This window comes from Oncorhynchus clarkii, chromosome 31, assembly GCF_045791955.1.
Source record: "Oncorhynchus clarkii lewisi isolate Uvic-CL-2024 chromosome 31, UVic_Ocla_1.0, whole genome shotgun sequence".
Lineage (NCBI taxonomy): Eukaryota > Metazoa > Chordata > Actinopteri > Salmoniformes > Salmonidae > Oncorhynchus > Oncorhynchus clarkii.
This window is the reverse complement of record NC_092177.1, coordinates 4,076,845-4,098,784: the sequence shown is the minus strand read 5'-3', so window position 1 is coordinate 4,098,784 and position 21,940 is coordinate 4,076,845. Positions and strand designations below refer to the sequence as shown.

At 48.3% G+C, this 21,940-nt stretch overlaps 1 protein-coding gene across 2 annotated transcripts in view; it reads left to right on the top strand.

Annotated features, from left to right (window-relative positions):
* The first annotated feature begins 1,497 nt into the window (after positions 1-1,497).
* The window catches only part of LOC139390615 (synuclein, beta), a 45,610-nt gene continuing 25,167 nt past the window's right edge, over positions 1,498-21,940 (top strand). For both annotated transcript variants that reach the window (XM_071137859.1, XM_071137858.1), the window contains exons 1-4: positions 1,498-1,660; positions 4,515-4,656; positions 18,606-18,635; positions 19,735-19,820. In XM_071137859.1, coding sequence (XP_070993960.1) covers positions 4,536-4,656; positions 18,606-18,635; positions 19,735-19,820 — 237 coding nt within the window. In that variant the 5' untranslated portion in view covers positions 1,498-1,660; positions 4,515-4,535. The remainder of the gene's footprint in view (positions 1,661-4,514; positions 4,657-18,605; positions 18,636-19,734; positions 19,821-21,940) is intronic.

The following is a 21,940-nucleotide window of genomic DNA, read 5'->3' as shown; positions in this document are numbered from 1 at the left end:
ACCTTGGACAACGCAGTTCTGGCTGAAGTAGTTAAAGAAGCAGCTAGAAACAGCTGATTTATGTTTTCTCGTCCATTCTGTGTGATCTACAGCGTGTCCTAAGGGATGGCCACGTGACAATACTTCACTGATCGGATAGTTTTAAAGTCACACCTGGGGCATTGCGCGAAAGCTTTTCTATTTCTCCTAATGTCACAGTAATCAATGAGACACATAACCTTCAGCTGGATGGCCTGATGTCATCACGTCACTATACACCCCCCCCCGCCAAAAAAAAATGTTTTTAACAAGCGCACATCGAGCGCCATTTGCTATAATTTCATTCAGGAAAATAAACAGTCTATTCCTAATGCACTGTATTCGCCTCCTCTTGCGTGGACCTAGAAATGCGAATCTCAGAATCTGCACGTAACTACAAAACAGTATAATCCGTTATTCCCCCATATTCTGTTAGAGCACATTTTCAAATCATTAATACTAATCTTGTAATTAGCAGGACTGCTCATACTACTACTGCTGCTGATTATACTGCTATTACTAAGTCCTTGTCGGACACGTGCTCTGAGAATGAATATAATAACTCATTATTTCCTGTTTCTTCTATTTTAAAGGGGTAAAGACTATGTGATTGATGGTCACGATGATGATGATTGTGATGATGGTGGTGGTGGTGAAGACAGTAGTGGTGATGATGATGATGATGGTGATGGTGGTGGTGGTGGTGGTGGTGGTGACGATGATGATGGTGATGGTGATGGTTGTGATGATGAAGACAGTAGTGGTGATGATGATGGTGGTGATGGTGGTGGTGGTGATGATGGTGATGGTCACGATGATGATGATGGTGATAGTGGTGGTGGTGGTGATGATGATGAAGACAGTAGTGGTGATGATGATGGTGGTGATGATGAAGACAGTAGTGGTGATGATGATGATGATGATGATGATGATGATGATGATGATGATGATGATGGTGTTGATGATGAAGACAGTAGTGGTGATGATGATGATGATGATGGTGTTGATGATGAAGACAGTAGTGGTGATGATGATGATGATGGTGATGATGATGATGATGATGATACCGATGATGATACCGATGATTTTGTGTGTTCTGCATTGTTTTTACTCGGTCCTTCATTTGGTAAAACTTATCAGAGCGAATTACTATTCAAATGATTCAGCGAGCTGTTGTATACACGTTCTTCCATCAGCATCATTACATAGTGTACATAGTGTAGCCTATGGCAATGGACTGGGAAGGGGGAAATGGCGGAGATACAACAGGCTTTATACGTCCTCCACAATGGTGGTAGTGAACAAGAGACTAAAATTGAGCAGAAAATAGGGTAGGTCTAGAGTCTAGACGGTGAGCTCTCTTGAATTAAAGCCAAGCTTATTTTGCCATTATGCCCGTCAGTCCGAGCATCCAGGACACGTAGCTGTTAACTGTTAGACAGAAAGCCTAGCTGGTGCTCTTGGAATGATCAATGAAAAGGGGGCTACGTGGTCGGCCGCTCCCTATTGGTCGACAGACAGAGTATCCCGAGGAAAACCCTCCTACCCAGCGATCAGTCTGTGATAGCAGCTCCCGTTCAGGCGATATTTGATATCAGCTGGGCAGTGGAACCTTGAGGAAACAAGTCATATTTGTAAAAAGGTAAGAGGATTTTTTTAATGATGTTTTCTGTGATATTTTTCTCTGGTGTCGATAGAAAGAAACAACGGGTTAGAGGTTGTATGGAAAACATATCGACATGTTAACAGGACGTTGTTATAGGACGTTGTTATAGGACGTTGTTATAGGACGTTGTTATAGGACGTTGTTATAGGACGTTGTTACAGGACGTTGTTACAGGACGTTGTTACAGGACGTTGTTACAGGACGTTGTTACAGGACGTTGTTACAGGACGTTGTTACAGGGCGTTGTTACAGGGCGTTGTTATAGGACGTTGTTATAGGACGTTGTTATAGGACGTTGTTATAGGGCGTTGTTATAGGGCGTTGTTATAGGACGTTGTTATAGGACGTTGTTATAGGACGTTGTTATAGGGCGTTGTTATAGGACGTTGTTATAGGACGTTGTTATAGGACGTTGTTATAGGACGTTGTTATAGGACGTTGTTATAGGGATAGAGAGAAAAATAAGACTACAAGGCTACAAATGTGTGTGTGTGTGATGTAACTGAGAAGTGTAAAAATATGTAAATTAAAGATAACCAACACGTTGAATTCAATCCGTTTAATGAAAGGCAGAAAGAGCAATTGTTGCATTTGATGAGAAAATTCTACTCGACACATCATTTCCTTGAATGACCGTTCTCTATAAGGTATAGTAGCCTAATAAGTATTATAATATTAACACATCGAAATTATTGATTTAAATCGTGTATTTGATTTTTTTTTTCGAATTCTACCCTGTAGACATATACGTATTTATTGACAAAATATATATTCTCCTTGGTGACCGTGATGAGAAAATATCGTGCATCAAGTTTTTTTTCCCCCTCCCCTTCCCCCACATATAGTAGTAGGGCTAGGCTATATTACAGGTAATGCGCTTGTTTAAATAGGATACAAGTACATCAGACACGCGCTATTTCAAAGGCAACTTCCTGGCTTGTCCTCAGATCGCGTCGCCATTGAGAGTAATATTACCACAGTAATAATTCATGAGCGCGTGCACATTTAACCATTTCATTGAAAAATGTTGTCTCTCTCTCTCTCTCTCTCTCTGAATATTTCATGCCATTGGAGAAAAAGGGTAGGGAGATGGAGAGAAGAAAAAAAACGTGTTAAACGGTTTGAGTGAATAATGCATTTACTATAATTGCTGGTCTATGGCGGAGGGTTTGGCTATCGCAGCCTATGGTGAAACGGGAGGGAGGGCGTTGCTTCTATCCGTCCCCATTCTTCCGTCATCGCTTTAAATGAAAGCCAAGACACAAAGTGACAGCTAGGGTATTAGAAAGAAAACAACTGAAGAGAAAAGGGGAAACAGTGAAAGCTATACTGAACAAAAAATATAAACGCGACATGCAACGTGTTGGTCCCACGTTTGATGAGCTGAGGTAAAAGATCCCAGAAAACGTTCTGTCACATTCTGTGCGCAAATTTACATCACTGTTCCAAGATAATCCATCCACCTGACAGTTGTGGCTTATAAAGAAGATTATTAAAAAGCATGATCATTACACAAGTGCACCTTATGCTGGGGACAGTAAAAGGCCACTTTAAAATGTGCAGTTTTGTCACACAACACAATGCCACAGATGTCTCGAGTTTTGAGGGAGCGTGCAATTGGCATGCTGACTGCAGGAACATCCACCAGAGCTGTTGCCAGATAATTTAACATTCATTTCTCTACCTTAAGTCGCCTTCAACATCTTTCTAGAGAATTTGTCAGTGAGTTCAACCTGCCTCACAACCGCGGACCACATGAAACCAGGCCACCGCGGTATCTTCACATCCGGCTTCTCCACCTGGGGGATACTCTGAGATCAGTCACCCGGACAACGGATGAAACTGAGGAGAATTTCTGTCTGTAATAAAGCCCTTTTGTAGTGGAAAAACTAATTTTGATTGGCAGGGCCTGACTCCAAAGTGGGTAGGCTTATCTCCTGGCATTCCCACCCATGGCTGCAACCCTGCCCAGGTCATGTAAAATCCATAGATTAAGGCCTTAATGAATTTATTTCAATTGACTGATTTCCTTATATGAACTGTACCTCAGTAAAAGTTGGGGAAATTGTTGCATGTTGTGTTTATACTTTAGTTCAGTTAAACTATTAACATCTTGACTTCTGTCAATGAATCAACCACAGTCCATTTTATTTATTTATTTTACCTTTATTTAACTGACTGCCTAGGAACAGTGGGTTAACTGCCTTGTTCAGCGGTAGAACGACAGATTTGTACCTTGTCAGCTCGGGGGTTGGAACTTGCAAACTTCCGGTTACTAGTCCAACGCTCTAACCACTAGGCTACCCTGCCGCTCCATAACCGAGTCATACCGAATAAAAATCGTTTAGAATACACAATTGAAACACACTCTTTCAGCACCACGGACAGTTATTTTTTTTGTCGGGAATTGCTATCCATCACCATGTAGGGTAAAATAACTACGGCAGGGCCTATAATACATACATAGTAATGACAATTCATGGTTCGTCTCTATGCAGAGCAATCAATCCCTCAAAAACAATCATTAATTACCATGTAATTAATAACACCACATAATTGTACCACATATTTGTGTATAATAACGCATGATAAACTTCTGACAATCAGTGCTGTAATGGATCTCATTTCCTTCTCTCCAGGACCATACCAAATAATTCATTAAAAAAATGCTCTGCTTCAGGACCATGGACAGTGTCTACATTTGGAGTCGATATGGGTAGCCGTTAGCATGTGACTAGTACTAGGCCTACCACATTACTACGGTATACGACTTTAGGCCGATACAATAGACTACATGGGACGTGATTCATGGTTCTTTGCATCTCTCCAGAGCTCCAGGACCAGGGTCGAGATGGATGTGTTCATGAAAGGGTTGTCCAAAGCTAAAGACGGCATGGCTATCGCCGCGGAGAAGACTAAGGAGGGAGCTGCGCTGGCGGCGGAAAAGACCAAGGAAGGAGCCATGTTTATCGGTAAGATCCGACCTTTAGAAACGTTAGACCGAAAGCAATCTGAATTGGATTATCCGGTCCCTGTGATATCCAGGGCTTCAATGTAATGCATGCATATCACGAGTGCCTGCCAAGCGAGCGAGTCGTGTTCAACAGAGATTGCTTGATGGATGCAGCAACCAATGAGCGTTGAGGACGCTGACATATAGAATGCCTCGTAAAGCGACGCTACAGGTCCAAAGATAATGTATTTTTCCTTGATTGGTTGAAAAATGGGTGGGTCTTTTTTGTCATCTTAATCCATCAATGCCAACAAGGCATTTTCTCTGCTATTGGTTCATTCTCTAGGCTACTGTGGATTCATTCTGTTGGCTACTATTGGTTCATGCTGCAGGCCACTGTGGATTCATTCTGTTGGCTACTATTGGTTCATGCTGCAGGCCACTGTGGATTCATTCTGTTGGCTACTATTGGTTCATGCTGCAGGCCACTGTGGATTCATTCTGTTGGCTACTATTGGTTCATGCTGCAGGCCACTGTGGATTCATTCTGTTGGCTACTATTGGTTCATTCTGTAGGCAACCATGTGTTCATGCTGCAGGCCACTGTGGGTTCATTCTGTTGGCTACTATTGGTTCATTCTGTAGGCAACCATGTGTTCATGCTGCAGGCCACTGTGGATTCATTCTGTTGGCTACTATTGGTTCATGCTGCAGGCCACTGTGGATTCATTCTGTTGGCTACTATTGGTTCATTCTGTAGGCAACCATGTGTTCATGCTGCAGGCCACTGTGGATTCATTCTGTTGGCTACTATTGGTTCATTCTGTAGGCAACCATGTGTTCATGCTGCAGGCCACTGTGGATTCATTCTGTTGGCTACTATTGGTTCATTCTGTAGGCAACCATGTGTTCATGCTGCAGGCCACTGTGGGTTCATTCTGTTGGCTACTATTGGTTCATTCTGTAGGCAACCATGTGTTCATGCTGCAGGCCACTGTGGATTCATTCTGTTGGCTACTATTGGTTCATTCTGTAGGCAACCATGTGTTCATGCTGCAGGCCACTGTGGATTCATTCTGTTGGCTACTATTGGTTCATTCTGTAGGCAACCATGTGTTCATGCTGCAGGCCACTGTGGATTCATTCTGTTGGCTACTATTGGTTCATTCTGTAGGCAACCATGTGTTCATTCTGCAGGCAACTAAAGGTTCATTCTCTAGGTTACTGTGGGTTCATTCTGTAGTCTACTATGGGTTCACTCTGTTGGCTACTCTGGGTTCATTCTACATGCTTCTACGGGTTCATTCTGTCGGCTACTAAGTGTTCATTCTGTAGGCTACTGTGAGTTCATTCTGTAAGCTTCTGTGGGTTCATTCTGTAGGCTACTATAGGTTAATTCTGTAGGCTACTGTGGGTTCATTCTGTAAGCTTCTGTGGGTTCATTCTGTAGGCTACTGTGGGTTCATTTTGTAGGCTACTGTGGGTTCATTCTTTAGACTGCTATGGTTTCATTCTGTAGGCTGCTATGGTTCCATTCTGTAGGTTACTGTGGGTTCATTCTGTAGACTGCTATGGTTTCATTCTGTAGGTTACTGTGGGTTAATTCTGTAGACTGCTATGGTTTCATTCTGTAGGTTACTGTGGGTTTATTCTGTAGACTGCTATGGTTTCATTCTGTAGGTGACTATGGGTTCATTCTGTAGACTGCTATGGTTTCATTCTGTAGGTTACTGTGGGTTCATTCTGTAGACTGCTATGGTTTCATTCTGTAGGTTACTGTGGGTTCATTCTGTAGACTGCTATGGTTTCATTCTGTAGGTTACTGTGGGTTTATTCTGTAGACTGCTATGGTTTCATTCTGTAGGTTACTGTGGGTTCATTCTGTAGACTGCTATGGTTTCATTCTGTAGGTTACTGTGGGTTCATTCTGTAGGCTACTGTGGGTTCATTCTGTAGCCTACTTTTGGTTTGTTCTGTAGCCTACTGTTGATTCATTCTGTAGCATATTGTGGATTCATTCTGTAGCCTATTGTGGATTCATTCTGTAGCCTACTGTGGATTCATTCTGTAGCCTACTGTGGATTCATTCTGTAGCCTACTGTGGATTCATTCTGTAGCCTACTGTGGATTCATTCTGTAGCCTATTGTGGATTCATTCTGTAGCCTATTGTGGGTTCATTCTGTAGTCTATTGTGGATTCATTCTGTAGCCTACTGTGGATTCATTCTGTAGCCTACTTTTGGTTTGTTCTGTAGCCTATTGTGGGTTCATTCTGTAGAGAAATATGGGTTTATTCTGCAGGCTACTATGGGTTCATTCTGTAGGCTACTATGGGTTAATTCTGCAGGTTATTATGGGTTAATTCTGCGTGCTACTATGGGTTCCTTCTGTAGGCCACTATGGGTTCATTCTGTAGGTTAATGTGGGTTCATTCTGCAGGCTACTATGGGTTCATTCTGCAGGCTACTATGGGTTCATTCTGTAGGTTACTATGGGTTCATTCTGTAGGTTAATGTGGGTTCATTCTGCAGGCTACTCTGGGTTCATTCTGCAGGCTACTATGGGTTCATTCTGCAGGCTACTATGGGTTCATTCTGTAGGTTACTATGGGTTCATTCTGTAGGTTAATGTGGGTTCATTCTGCAGGCTACTATGGGTTCATTCTGCAGGCTACTGTGGGTTCATTCTGTAGGCTACTATGGGTTCATTCTGTAGGTTACTATGGGTTCATTCTGCAGGCTACTGTGGGTTCATTCTGCAGGCTACTATGGGTTCATTCTGTAGGTTAATGTGGGTTCATTCTGCAGGCTACTATGGGTTCATTCTGCAGGCTACTATGGGTTTATTCTGCAGGCTACTATGGGTTCATTCTGCAGGCTACTATGGGTTAATTCTGTAGGTTACTATGGGTTCATTCTGCAGGCTACTATGGGTTCATTCTGTAGGTTAATGTGGGTTCATTCTGCAGGCTACTATGGGTTCATTCTGCAGGCTACTATGGGTTCATTCTGCAGGCTACTATGGGTTCATTCTGTAGGCTACTATGGGTTCATTCTGTAGGCTACTATGGGTTCATTCTGCAGGCTACTATGGGTTCATTCTGCAGGCTACTATGGGTTCATTCTGTAGGTTACTGTGGGTTCATTCTGTAGGTTACTATGGGTTCATTCTGTAGGTTACTGTGGGTTCATTCTGTAGGTTACTATGGGTTCATTCTGTAGGTTACTGTGGGTTCATTCTGTAGGTTACTATGGGTTCATTCTGTAGGTTAATGTGGATTTCGCACTATGAATGTATGGAAGTAGGTGGTTGGCAGTGGCAGTCTACATTATATGCAGGGCATTATGATATGGATATAATTTACAGGGAAAATATGCATATTGGCAAATTAAAAATATGTGCTCACAGATACACTCCATGACCAAAGGTATGTGGACACCTGCTCGTCAAACATCCCATTTCAAAATATGGAGTTGGTCCCCCCTTTGTTGCGATAACAGCCTCCACTTTTCTGGGAAGGCTTTTCACTAGATGTTGGAACATTGCTGTGGGGTCTTGCTTTCATTCAGCCACAAACATTAGTGAGGTTGACCACTGATGTTGTGCGATTAGGCCTGGCTCGCAGTGTTCAAAGGGTCAGGGCAGGCGAGTGAAGATCTCGACAAACCATTTCTGTATCGACCTTGCTTTGTGCACTGGGGCATTGTCATGCTGAAACAGAGAAGGCCTTCCCCAAACTGTTGCCACAAAGTTGGGAGCATAGAATAATCTAGAATGTCATTGTATGCTGTAGCAGTAAGATTTCCCTCGAGCTGGAACTAAGAAGGGTTCTTCTGATGTTAAAGGTTCTAGGTATAACATTTTGCCTTACAAAGAACCGAGTGAGAGGCTGTCTCCAGGGAAACCGAGAGACAGTTACAGGCCTTTATGTCAGGGACACAGTGAGAGGCTGTCTCCAGGGGAACTGAGGGACAGTTACAGGGACACAGTGAGAGGCTGTCTCCAGGGTAACCGAGAGACAGTTACAGGCCTTTATGTCAGGGACACAGTGAGAGGCTGTCTCCAGGGGAACTGAGGGACAGTTACAGGCCTTTATGTCAGGGACACTGTAACGGTTTTCTTTCGGTGAAGTAGAAGCGGACCAAAATGCAGCGTGGTGGTTATTCATGTTCTTTAATTAATGAAGACACTATACATGAAATAACTAATAAAACAATAAATGTGTGAAAAACTAAACAGTCCTATCTGGTGCAAACACAGAGACAGGAACAATCACCCACAAACACACAGTGAAACCCAGGCTACCTAAGTATGATTCTCAATCAGAGACAACTAATGACACCTGCCTCTGATTGAGAACCATACTAGGCCGAAACATAGAAATACCCAAAACCTAGAAAAACAAACATAGACTGCCCACCCCAACTCAAGCCCTGACCATACTAAATAAATACAAAACAAAGGAAATAAAGGTCAGAACGTGACAGACACAATGAGAGACTGTCTCCAGGGTAACCGAGAGACAGTTACAGGCCTTTATGTTGCCTTCTACAGAACTGACTAATTAGCTGCTAACAGAGATGTGCGTAAAATAGGCTTTACCTGCAGTAGGTTATTGTCACGGGATACTAGGAGTGGTGGGTTGGAATCAGGCGCAGAGAGCAGGGTTCAGTATATCATTAATTTATTCTCCGGCAAACAAACGGTCACCGCATAAAACAGACCAGCCCAAACACAGGACCAAACAGTCCGAAGAATACAAACATGAAAACCACAATCCAACAGAGTAACAAAAAACAATCCCGCACAAAACAAGGGCGGGTCAAACTACTACGTATAGGGAAGCTACACACAGGTGAAACTAATGAGACAAAACCAACAGACAAACGAAAAAGGGATTGCTAGTAGGACAGTGACGACGACCACCGAGCACCGCCCGAACAGGCAGGGGAGCCACGTGAATTGGACGTGAATTGGGGACCCCGATCAGAAACGATGTCCTCAGGCACCCCATAGTGCCGGAAGACATGGGTAAACAAGGCCTCCGCAGTCTGCAGGGAGACCGGGCAACGGGATGAGATGACAGGACTTAGAAAACCGATCCACAACGACCAGGATCATAGTACTTCCCTGGGACGGGGGAAGGTCGGTAAGAAAGTCCACCGATAAGTGTGTCCACGGCCGTTGTGGAACGGGGAGGGGTTGTAACTTCCCTCTAGGCAGGTGCCGAGGAGCCTTGCTCTGAGCGCACACTGAGCAGGAGGAGACATAAAATCTCACGTCCTTAGCCAGCGTGGGCCACCAGTATCTCCCTCTAAGACTCCGCACTGTCCTCTCGATGCCAGGATGACCCGAGGAGGGGAGAGTGTGAGCCCACCGGATCAGCTTATCCCGGACCCCCCTCGGCACGTACTGAGGCCCCACTGGACAGTTAGGGGGGGCCGGCTTTAGCCTCTCTATCTCCGCGTCCACCTCCCATACCACCGGTGCCACGAGACATGAAGGTGGAATGATGGGAGTTGGCTCAACGGACTGCTCCTCGGTATCATAGAGGCGGGACAGCGCGTCGGCTTTGGTGTTTTGGGAGCCTGGCCAGTATGTGATGGTAAACCGAAACCTGGTGAAAAACATGGCCCATCTAGCCTGACGTGGATTTAGTCTCCTCGCTGCCCGGATATACTCGAGATTACGATGGTCAGTCCAGATGAGAAAAGGGTGTTTCGCCCCCTCAAGCCAATGTCCTCACACCTTCAGAGCCTTGACTACAGCTAACAACTCCCGGTCCCCCACGTCATAGTTTCGCTCCGCTGGACCGAGCTTGCTCGAAAAGAAAGCACATGGGCGGAGCTTGGGTGGCACGCCCGAGCGCTGGGACAGCACGGCCCCGACCCCCGCCTCGGACGTGTCCACCTCCACTATGAACGCTAAAGAGGGGTCCGGATGCGCCAACACAGGCGCATTGGTGAACAGCTCTTTCAAACGACTGAAAGCTCTGCCCACCTCTGCTGACCAATGCAAGTGCACCGGTCCTCCCTTCAGCAGTGAGGTGATGGGAGCAGCCACCTGACCAAAACCCTGGATAAACCTCCGGTAGTAATTGGCAAACCCTAAAAACCGCTGCACTTCTTTCACCGTGGTCGGAGTCGGCCAATTACGCACGGCTGTAACGCGGTTATCCTCCATCACCACCCCGGAGGTGGAAATACGATAACCCAGGAAGGAAACGGACTGTTTGAAAAACTCACATTTCTCCGCCTTGCAATACAGGTCATGCTCCAGCAGTCGCCCAAGTACCTTACGCACCAGAGACACATGCGCCGCGCGTGTGGCAGAATAGCTCAAGATGTCATCGATGTACACTTCCACTCCCTGCCTGAGCAGGTCTCGGAGAATCTCATCTACGAAGGATTGGAAGACGGCTGGAGCATTCTTCAACCCATATGGCATGACGCGGTACTCATAATGACCAGATGTAGTACTAAATGCGGTTTTCCACTCATCTCCTCCCCGGATACGAACCAGATTATACGCACTCCTCAGGTCCAGTTTTGTGAAGAAGCGCGCCCCGTGAAATTATTCCACCGCCGTAGCGATGAGAGGTAGTGGGTAACTAAACCCCACTGTGATGGAATTTAAACCTCTATAATCAATGCACGGACGCAGACCTCCATCCTTATTCTACACAAAAAAGAAGCTTGAGGAGACGGGTGATGCGGAGGGCCGAATGTACCCCTGTCCCAGCGATTCAGTAACATATGTTTCCATCGCTACTGTCTCCTCCTGGGACAATGGATACACGTGACTCCTAGGAAGTGCAGCGTTCTCCAGAAGGTTTATCGCGCAGTCCTCTCGAGGATGGGGTGGTAATTGGGTCGCCCTCTTTTTACTGAAGGCGATAGCCAAATCGGCATATTCAGAGGGAATGCGCACGGTGGAAACCTGGTCTGGACTCTCCACCGTAGTCGCACCAACGGCAACTCCTATACACCTGCCTGAACACTCCTCTGACCACCCCTTAAGAGCCCCCTGTCGCCAGGAAATCACTGGGTTGTGTTGAGCTAGCAAGGGAATTCCCAACACCACTGGAAACGCAGGTGAATCTATAAGGAACAGACTAATCTGCTCCTTATGATCCCCCTGCATTACCATGTCCAGCGGCACCGTATCCTCCCTAACCACTCCTGACCCTAATGGTCGGCTATCTAAGGAGTGCACGGGGAAAGGTAGGTCTAACGACACCAGGGGAATCCCTAGCCTTAACGCGAGCCCACGATCCATGAAATTCCCAGCTGCGCCTGAATCGACTAGCGCCTTATGCTGTAGAGAGGGAAAAAACCCAGGGAAAGAAGTTAACACATACATATGACCGACAGGAAGCTCTGGGTGAGTCTGGTGCTTACTCACCTGGGGTGATCGAGTAGTGCTCCGCCTGCCCCCCTGACTCCCAGACGAGTTCCTCCAGCACCGGTCGGCCGTGTGCCCTCACCGACCACAACCGGTGCAGGAGGACACTCCTCCTCCGGTCCCCCTTGAAGCCGCCCCTCCTAACTCCATAGGGATAGGGGCAGGAGGGCTGGGAAGTGGAAACGACAGGACCTGATCCGAACGCCCGCGGGCAGCCAGCAGGTTGTCGAGACGGATAGCCAAGTCAATGAGTTCATCCAGTGTGAGGGTGGTGTCCCGACATGCTAGCTCCCTGCGGACGTCCTCCCTGAGACTGCATCGGAAATGATCTATCAGGGCCCTGTCGTTCCACCCTGCTCCTGCGGCCAAGGTCCTGAACTCCAGGGCAAAGTCCTGCGCGCTCCTCGTCTCCTGACGCAGGTGGAACAGCCGTTCACCGGCCGCCCGACCCTCTGGTGGATGGTCAAACACAGCTCGGAATCGGCGGGTGAACTCTGGGTAATTATCCCTCGCCGAGTCCGGACCATTCCACACTGCGTTGGCCCACTCGAGGGCTCGCCCAGTCAAACAGGAGACGAGGGCGCTCACGCTCTCCTCTCTAGAGGGAGCAGGACGCACGGTAGCCAGGTACAGTTCCAGTTGGAGAAGGAAACCCTCGTACCCAGCCGCCGTTCCATCATACTCCCGTGGGAGCGTCAGCCAAAGAGCCCCGGAGCCAGATGTGGTTGCAGGAACAGGAGGTGCTGAAGGAGGGGGTGCTGAAGATGAGGTGGGAAGGCCACTCCTCTCCCATCGATCCATCCTCTCCATCATTTGGTCCATGGCCGAACCAATCCTATGAAGAACGCTGGTATGATGGAGGACCCTCTCCTCCATCGATGGGAGAGGAGACGCGGCTGCTCCTGCTGATTCCATGTTTGTGGTGCGGGATTCTGTCACGGGATACTAGGAGTGGTGGGTTGGAATCAGGCGCAGAGAGCAGGGTTCAGTATATCGTGAATTTATTCTCCGGCAAACAAACGGTCACGCCAACACACAGGGCGCATAGAACAGACAAGCCCAAACACAGGACCAAACAGTCCGGAGAATACACACATGATAACCACATCCAACAGACTAACAAAAAACAATCCCGCACAAAACAAGGGCGGGTCAAACTACTACATATAGGGAAGCTAATTAAACTAAAATACACGCAGGTGAAACTAATAAGACAAAACCAACAGACAAACGAAAAAGGATCGGTAGTGGCTAGTAGGACGGTGACGACGACCACCGAGCACCGCCCGAACAGGCAGGGGAGCCAACTTCTAGTAGGACGGTGACGACGACCGCCAGCACCGCCCGAACAGGCAGGGGAGCCAACTTCTAGTAGGACGGTGACGACGACCGCCGAGCACCGCCCGAACAGGCAGGGGAGCCAACTTCTAGTAGGACGGTGACGACGACCGCCGAGCACCGCCCGAACAGGCAGGGGAGCCAACTTCTAGTAGGACGGTGACGACGACCGCCGAGCACCGCCCGAACAGGCAGGGGAGCCAACTTCTAGTAGGACGGTGACGACGACCGCCGAGCACCGCCCGAACAGGCAGGGGAGCTAACTTCTAGTAGGACGGTGACGACGACCACCGCCCGAACAGGCAGGGGAGCCAACTTCTAGTAGGACGGTGACGACGACCGCCGAGCACCGCCCGAAACAGGCAGGGGAGCCAACTTCTAGTAGGACGGTGACGACGACCGCCGAGCACCGCCCGAAACAGGCAGGGGAGCCAACTTCTAGTAGGACGGTGACGACGACCGCCGAGCACCGCCCGAAACAGGCAGGGGAGCCAACTTTTAGTAGGACGGTGACGACGAACGCCGAGCACCGCCCGAACAGGCAGGGGAGCCAACTTCTAGTAGGACGGTGACGACGACCGCCGAGCACCGCCCGAACAGGCAGGGGAGCCAACTTCTAGTAGGACGGTGACGACGACCGCCGAGCACCGCCCGAAACAGGCAGGGGAGCCAACTTCTAGTAGGACGGTGACGACGACCGCCGAGCACCGCCCGAAACAGGCAGGGGAGCCAACTTTTAGTAGGACGGTGACGACGACCGCCGAGCACCGCCCGAACAGGCAGGGGAGCCAACTTCTAGTAGGACGGTGACGACGGCCGCCGAGCACCTCCCGAACAGGCAGGGGAGCCAACTTCTAGTAGGACGGTGACGACGACTGCCGAGCACCGCCCGAACAGGCAGGGGAGCCAACTTTTAGTAGGACGGTGACGACGACCGCCGAGCACCGCCCGAACAGGCAGGGGAGCCAACTTCTAGTAGGACGGTGACGACGACCGCCGAGCACCGCCCGAACAGGCAGGGGAGCCAACTTCTAGTAGGACGGTGACGACGACCGCCGAGCACCGCCCGAACAGGCAGGGTAGCCAACTTCTAGTAGGACGGTGACGACGACCGCCGAGCACCGCCCGAACAGGCAGGGGAGCCAACTTCTAGTAGGACGGTGACGACGACTGCCGAGCACCGCCCGAACAGGCAGGGGAGCCAACTTCTAGTAGGACGGTGACGACGACCGCCGAGCACCGCCCGAAACAGGCAGGGGAGCCAACTTCTAGTAGGACGGTGACGACGACCGCCGATCACCGCCCGAAACAGGCAGGGGAGCCAACTTCTAGTAGGACGGTGACGACGACCGCCGAGCACCGCCCAAACAGGCAGGGGAGCCAACTTCTAGTAGGACGGTGACGACGACCGCCGAGCACCGCCCGAAACAGGCAGGGGAGCCAACTTCTAGTAGGACGGTGACGACGACCGCCGAGCACCGCCCGAACAGGCAGGGGAGCCAACTTCGGCGGAAGTCGTGACAGTTATAGAGTATACAGTTATGGTCCCTTATTGATGTCACTTGTTAAATCCACTTCAATCAGTGTAGATGAAGGGGAGGAGACGGGTTAAATAAGTATATTTAAACCTTGAGAGAATTGAGACATGAATTGTGTATATGTACCATTGAGGTACGAGACAAAATATTTAAGTGCCTTTAAACTGGGTATAGTAGTTGGTGCCAGGAACACCGGTTTGTGTCATGGGTTTTTCACGCTCAACAGTTTCCTGTGTGTGTCAAGAATGGTCCACCACCCAAAGGACATCCAGCCATCTTGACACAACTGTGGGAAGCATTGTAGTCAACAAGGGTCAGCATCCCCTGTGGAACGGTATCGACAACTTGTAGTCCATGAGTCCATGACCCAAGGAATTGAGTGTTCTGAGAGCCAAAGGGGCAGTTGCAACTCAATACTAAGAAGGTGTTCTTAATGTTTTGTCCACTCAGTGTAGGTGGATGGGGTGGAGGGTAATGAACTCAATATACTTAAAAATGACTAAAACCAAATAGAAATGATAACGGACATACAAGGTGAGGAGAGGGTTTCTTACGGTTTCTTCACTGTGTCCAGAACGCTGATATTCACTGAAATGAAAGCTATACATGATAGCTAGGTCAGGAGTCATGATAGTTAGGTCAGGGGTCATGATAGGTCATGGTCAGGGGTCATGGTAGTTAGTCAGGGATCATGATAGGTCATGGTCATGACAGAGACAAACTAGAACAGCTCTCTAATAATCACCTAAATGAACACTAGACAGTCAGGGACCGTCAGAAATTCAAAAAAACGATGGATAGCATAATTATTTTGCTCATTTTGACCGCGAGGAAATATAACCAATTATTATGTCCTGCATGGTCACAACAAATTGTCTTTAGTTCAGATGTTGACATCAGCGCTACAGTATCACAACAGTAGGATACTTAGACTCCAAGTCACAATCAAGTTAGTCTGGATCAGATAATAAGACTGTGACCTGCTTCTGGTGCACAAACCAAACAGGATTAGACAGGATTAGACAGGATTAGACTGGTATATCAGGGGATGTGCACAAACCAAACAGGATTAGACTGGATTAGACTGGATTAGACAGGATTAGACAGGATTAGACAGGATTAGACTGGATTAGACAGGATTAGACTGGTAAAGATATATAATGTTTTAGAGACAAACCAGGACTTCGAACCAAACAGGATTAGACAGGATTAGACTGGTAAAGATATATAATGTTTTAGAGACAAACTAGGATATCAAACCAAACAGGATTAGACTGGTAAAGATATATAAGGCCTTAGAGACAAACCAGGACATCGAACCAAACAGGATTAGACTGGTAAAGATATATAAGGCCTTAGAGACAAACTAGGATATCGAACCAAACAGGATTAGACAGGATTAGACAGGATTAGACTGGTAAAGATATATAATGTCTTAGAGACAAACTAGGATATCGGACCAAACAGGATTAGACTGGTAAAGATATATAATGTCTTAGAGACAAACTAGGATATCGAACCAAACAGGATTAGACAGGATTAGATAGGATTAGACTGGGAAAGATATATAATGTCTTAGAGACAAACTAGGATATCGAACCAAACAGGATTAGACAGGATTAGACAGGATTAGACTGGTAAAGATATATAATGCCTTAGAGAAAAACTAGGATATTGAACCAAACAGGATTAGACTGGTAAAGATATATAATGCCTTAGAGACAAACCAGGACATCGAACCAAACAGGATTAGACTGGTAAAGATATATAATGTCTTAGAGACAAACTAGGATATCGAACCAAACAGGATTAGACCGGATTCGACTGGTAAAGATATATAAGCCCTTAGAGACAAACCAGGACATCGGACCAAGCACCACCAAGCACCACCACCCCCCCCAGCACCACCACCCCCCCGAGCACCACCACCCCCCCAGCACCACCACCCCCCCAGCACCACCACCCCCCCGAGCACCACCACCCCCCAGCACCACCCCTCCCCAGCACCACCACCCCCCCAGCTCCACCACCCCCCGCAAGCAGCACCACCCCCCCGTGCAGCACCACCCTCCCAGCACCACCACCCCCCCAGCACCACCACCCCCCCGAGCACCACCACCCCCCAGCACCACCCCTCCCCAGCACCACCACCCCCCCAGCTCCACCACCCCCCCCAGCAGCACCACCCCCCCGAGCAGCACCACCCTCCCAGCACCACCCCTCCCCAGCACCACCACCCCCCAGCTCCACCACCCCCCCCAGAAGCACCACCCCCCCTCCCAGCACCACCCTCCCAGCACCACCACCCTCCCAGCACCACCACCCCCCCGAGCACCACCACCCCCCCAGCACCACCACCCCCCCAACACCACCACCCTCCCAGCACCACCACCCCCCCTAGCACCACCACCCTCCCCAGCACCACCACCCCCCCCAGCACTACCACCCCCCCCCCCGCACCACCACCCTCCCATCACCACCACCCTCCCCAGCACCACCACCCCCCCAGCACCACCACCCCCCTCAGCAGCACCACCCTCCCAGCACCACCACCCCCCAGCACCACCACCCCCCAGCACCCCACCCAGCACCACCACCACCCCCCAGCACCACCACCACCACTACCCCCCAGCACCACCCCCACCCAGCACCACCACCCCTCCAGCACCACCACCCCCCAGCACTACCACCCCCCCCAGCACCACCACCCCTGGTCCTGTTAACGTTTCATGGGTTATGATGAGGACAAGACAGACAGACAGACAGACAGACAGACAGACAGACAGACGCAGTGGTGGTGATAGCCTAGCTAGACATCTGGGGGTAATTGGATCTCAACTCACTGGAGACGTCAGGACCTGAACTAGAGACTAGGGATATGAACATATCTGGTCTCTCGCTGTCTGTCTGTGTGTGTGTGTGTGTGTGTGTGTGTGTGTGTGTGTGTGTGTGTGTGTGTGTGTGTGTGTGCGCGCGCGTGCGTGCGTGCGTGTTAGCGTGTGTGAGCAGACTGGGCAGAACTCAGTGAATTCCCACAGGAAGATAAGGAGAGTGCAGTTCCCAACGTCTGGGATTAACAGGGCAGCACATCAAACCTGCTGCTTGCTGTGGCTATACACTCACCTGTTAATGGTCTGGTAGAAGTTGAACGATTGTCCTCTAATAATGCATTCTCAGAAACGGCTAATATAGTATGTCGAGGCGTTGTTTAGACGGTAATGCCTCATTTACTGTGTGTGTATTAAAGAGGAATGTGTTGGTAACGCTATTGAGATAATTATCATTATGGATGAAAACATAGGATTTGGAATGAAGTAACACATGATGCATGGTAATGGACAGATAATGTAGCATCTTAATGTGATCACACATGATGCATGATAATGGAGGGATAATGTAGCATTTTAATGTGGTGATGCATGATAATGATGAGGGAATTTAGCCTTTTAATGTGGTAACACATGATGCATGATAATGGAGGGATAATGCAGCATTTTAATGTGGTAACACATGATGCGTGACAATGTAGGGACAATGTAGCATTTTTACGCGGTAACACATTATGCGTGATAAGGTATGGATAATGTAGAATTTTAAAGTGGGGTAATGGTGGGGTAATTATGCATGATAATGGTGGGGTAATGTAGCATTGTAATCTGGTAACAGATGTGTTGTTCTCCCTTTTCAGGCACCAAGGCCAAAGATGGTGTTGGTTCAGGTATGTTGACTGTTTACTGTTAAGTCTTTAGTTCAGATGTTGAACCAAACAGGAGTGTGTTAATGTGTGTGTGTGTTAATAATGTGTGTGTGTTAATGTGTGTGTGTTAATGTGTGTGTGTGTGTGTGTGTGTTAATAATGTGTGTGTGTTAATGTGTGTGTGTGTGTGTGTTAATAATGTGTCTGTGTTAATGTGTGTGTGTTAATAATGTGTATGTGTTAATGTGTGTTAATAATGTGTCTGTGTTAATGTGTGTTAATAATGTGTGTGTGTGTTAATGTGTGTGTGTGTGTGTTAATAATGTGTGTGTGTTAATAATGTGTGTGTGTTAATAATGTGTGTGTGTTAATGTGTGTGTTAATAATGTGTGTGTGTGTTAATGTGTGTGTGTTTCTGTGTTAATAGAGTGTGTGTGTGTTAATGTGTGTGTGTTTCTGTGTTAATAATGTGTGTGTGTGTTAATGTGTGTGTGTTTCTGTGTTAATAATGTGTGTGTGTTTGTGTGTGTTAATAATTTGTGTTAATAATGTGTGTGTGTGTGTGTTAATAATGTGTGTGTGTTAATAATGTGTGTGTGTGTGTGTTAATAATGTGTGTGTGTTAATAATGTGTGTGTGTTAATAATGTGTGTGTGTTAATAATGTGTGTGTGTGTGTGTGTTAATAATGTGTGTGTGTTAATAATGTGTGTGTGTGTTAATGTGTGTGTGTGTGTGTGTTAATAATGTGTGTGTGTTAATAATGTGTGTGTGTTAATAATGTGTTTGTGTTAATAATGTGTGTGTGTTAATGTGTGTGTGTGTGTGTTAATAATGTGTGTGTGTGTTTGTGTTAATAATGTGTGTGTGTTAATAATGTGTTTGTGTTAATAATGTGTGTGTGTTAATAATGTGTGTGTGTGTTAATAATGTGTGTGTGTTAATAATGTGTGTGTTAATAATGTGTGTGTGTTAATGTGTGTGTGTTAATAATGTGTGTTAATAATGTGTGTTAATAAAGTGTGTTAATGTGTGTGTTAATAATTTGTGTTAATAATGTGTGTGTTTTAATGTGTGTGTGTTATTAATGTGTGTTTTAACGTGTGTGTGTGATGATGCAGCGAAGGACCTTGCTGGTGGAGCCATGGGGAATATCGCTGCAGCCACCGGCCTGGGGAAGAAGGACGAGTTCCCATCTGACATGAACGTACGACTAACACACACACACACACACACACACACACACACACACACACACACACACACACACACACACACACACACACACACACACACACACACACACAAGCTAGAGAAAAGAGACTGTTTCTAGTCTAGTCTAACAGAGACAGACAGACAACTGAAGGATCTGGATAGAGAAAAGTTTCTAGTCCAGCTGGATTCTAACAGTGGCAGACATTCTCCTGGGTTTAGTGGGACTACAGCAGAGGGAGGCAGTTCTCAGCAGACACCCGGAAAAACACTACGCACACAAAGGACTTAGACGCCATAGAAACTGTGCAGTCAGTCAGTTAGTCAGTCAGCCAGCCAGTCCGTTAGTCAGTCAGCCAATCAGTCAGCTAGTCAGCCAGTCAGTCAGTTAGCCAGTCAGTCAGTCAGTCAGTCAGCCAGTCAGCCAATCAGTCAGCTAGTCAGCCAGTCAGTCAGTTAGCCAGTCAGTCAGCCAGTCAGTTAGTCAGTCAGCCAGCCAGTCAGCTAGTCAGCCAGTCAGTCAGCTAGTCAGCTAGTCAGTCAGCTAGTCAGCTAGTCAGTCAGTCAGCCAGCCAGTCAGCTAGTCAGCCAGTCAGTCAGCTAATCAGTCAGCTAGTCAGCTAGTCAGTCAGCTAGTCAGCTAGTCAGTCAGTCAGCCAGTCAGCCAGCAAGTCAGTTAGCCAGTCAGCTAGTCAGCCAGTCAGTTAGTCAGTCAGCCAGCCAGTCAGTTAGCCAGTCAGTCAGTCAGCTAGTCAGCCAGTCAGCCAGTCAGCCAGTCAGTCAGCCAGCCAGCCAGTCAGCCAGTCTGCCAGTCAGCCAGTCAGCCAGTCAGCCAGTCAGCTAGTCAGCTAGTCAGCCAGTCAGCTAGTCAGCTAGTCAGTCAGTCAGCCAGTCAGCTAGACAGCCAGTCAGTCAGTCAGCTAGTCAGCTAGTCAGTCAGTCAGCCAGTCAGCTAGTCAGCCAGCCAGTCAGTCAGTCAGCCAGTCAGCTAGTCAGCTAGTCAGTCAGTCAGCCAGTCAGTCAGTCAGCCAGTCAGCCAGCCAGTCAGCCAGCTACAGCCAGTCAACCAGGACAGGTGAAGTGTAATAAACCCTTCTCTAGGACTATCAACCTCTCCTCTCCTCTCATTCCCCCTCCTCTCCTCTCCTCTCCTCTCCTCTCCTCTCCTCTCCTCTCCTCTCCTCTCATTCCCTCTCCTCTCCTCTCCTCTCCTCTCCTCTCCTCTCCTCTCCTCTCCTCTCATTCCCTCTCCTCTCATCTCCTCTCCTCTCCTCTCCTCTCCTCTCCTCTCCTCTCCCCCTCCTCTCCTCTCATTCCCTCTCCTCTCCTCTCCTCTCCTCTCCCCCTCCTCTCCTCTCATTCCTTCGCCTCTCCTCTCCTCTCCTCTCCCCCTCCTCTCCTCTCCTCTCCTCTCCTCTCCTCTCCTCTCCTCTCCTCTCCTCTCCTCCTCCTCTCCTCTCTTTCCCTCTCCTCTCCTCTCCTCTCCCCCTCCTCTCCTCTCATTCCCTCTCCTCTCCTCTCCTCTCCTCTCCTCTCCTCTCCTCTCCTCTCCTCTCCTCTCCTCTCCTCTCCTCTCCTCTCCTCTCATTCCCTCTCCTCTCCTCTTCTCTCCTCTCCTCTCCTCTCCCCTCCTCTCCTCTCCCCTCCTCTCCTCTCCTCTCCCCTCCCCTCCTCTCCTCTCCTCTCCTCTCCCCTCCCCTCTCCTCTCCTCTCATTCCCTCTCCTCTCATCTCCTCTCCTCTCCTCTCCTCTCATTCCCTCTCCTCTCCTCTCCTCTCCTCTCCTCTCCTCTCCTCTCCTCTCCTCTCCTCTCCTCTCCTCTCATTCCCTCTCCTCTACTCTCCTCTCCTCTCCTCTCCCCCTCCTCTCCTCTCATTCCCTCTCCTCTCCTCTCCTCTCCTCTCGTCTCCTCTCCCCCTCCTCTCCTCTCATTCCCTCTCCTCTCCTCTCCTCTCCTATCCTTTCCTCTCATCCCCCATCCCATCCCCTCTCCTCCCCTCTTTGCCCGCATCCCCTCTCCTCTCCTCCCCTTTCCTCTCCTCCCCCAGCTGCTTTGCTCCCAGGCTACCTTGTCCAATGTCATTACTCCCTATGGGTTGCACTATCAATTAAAAC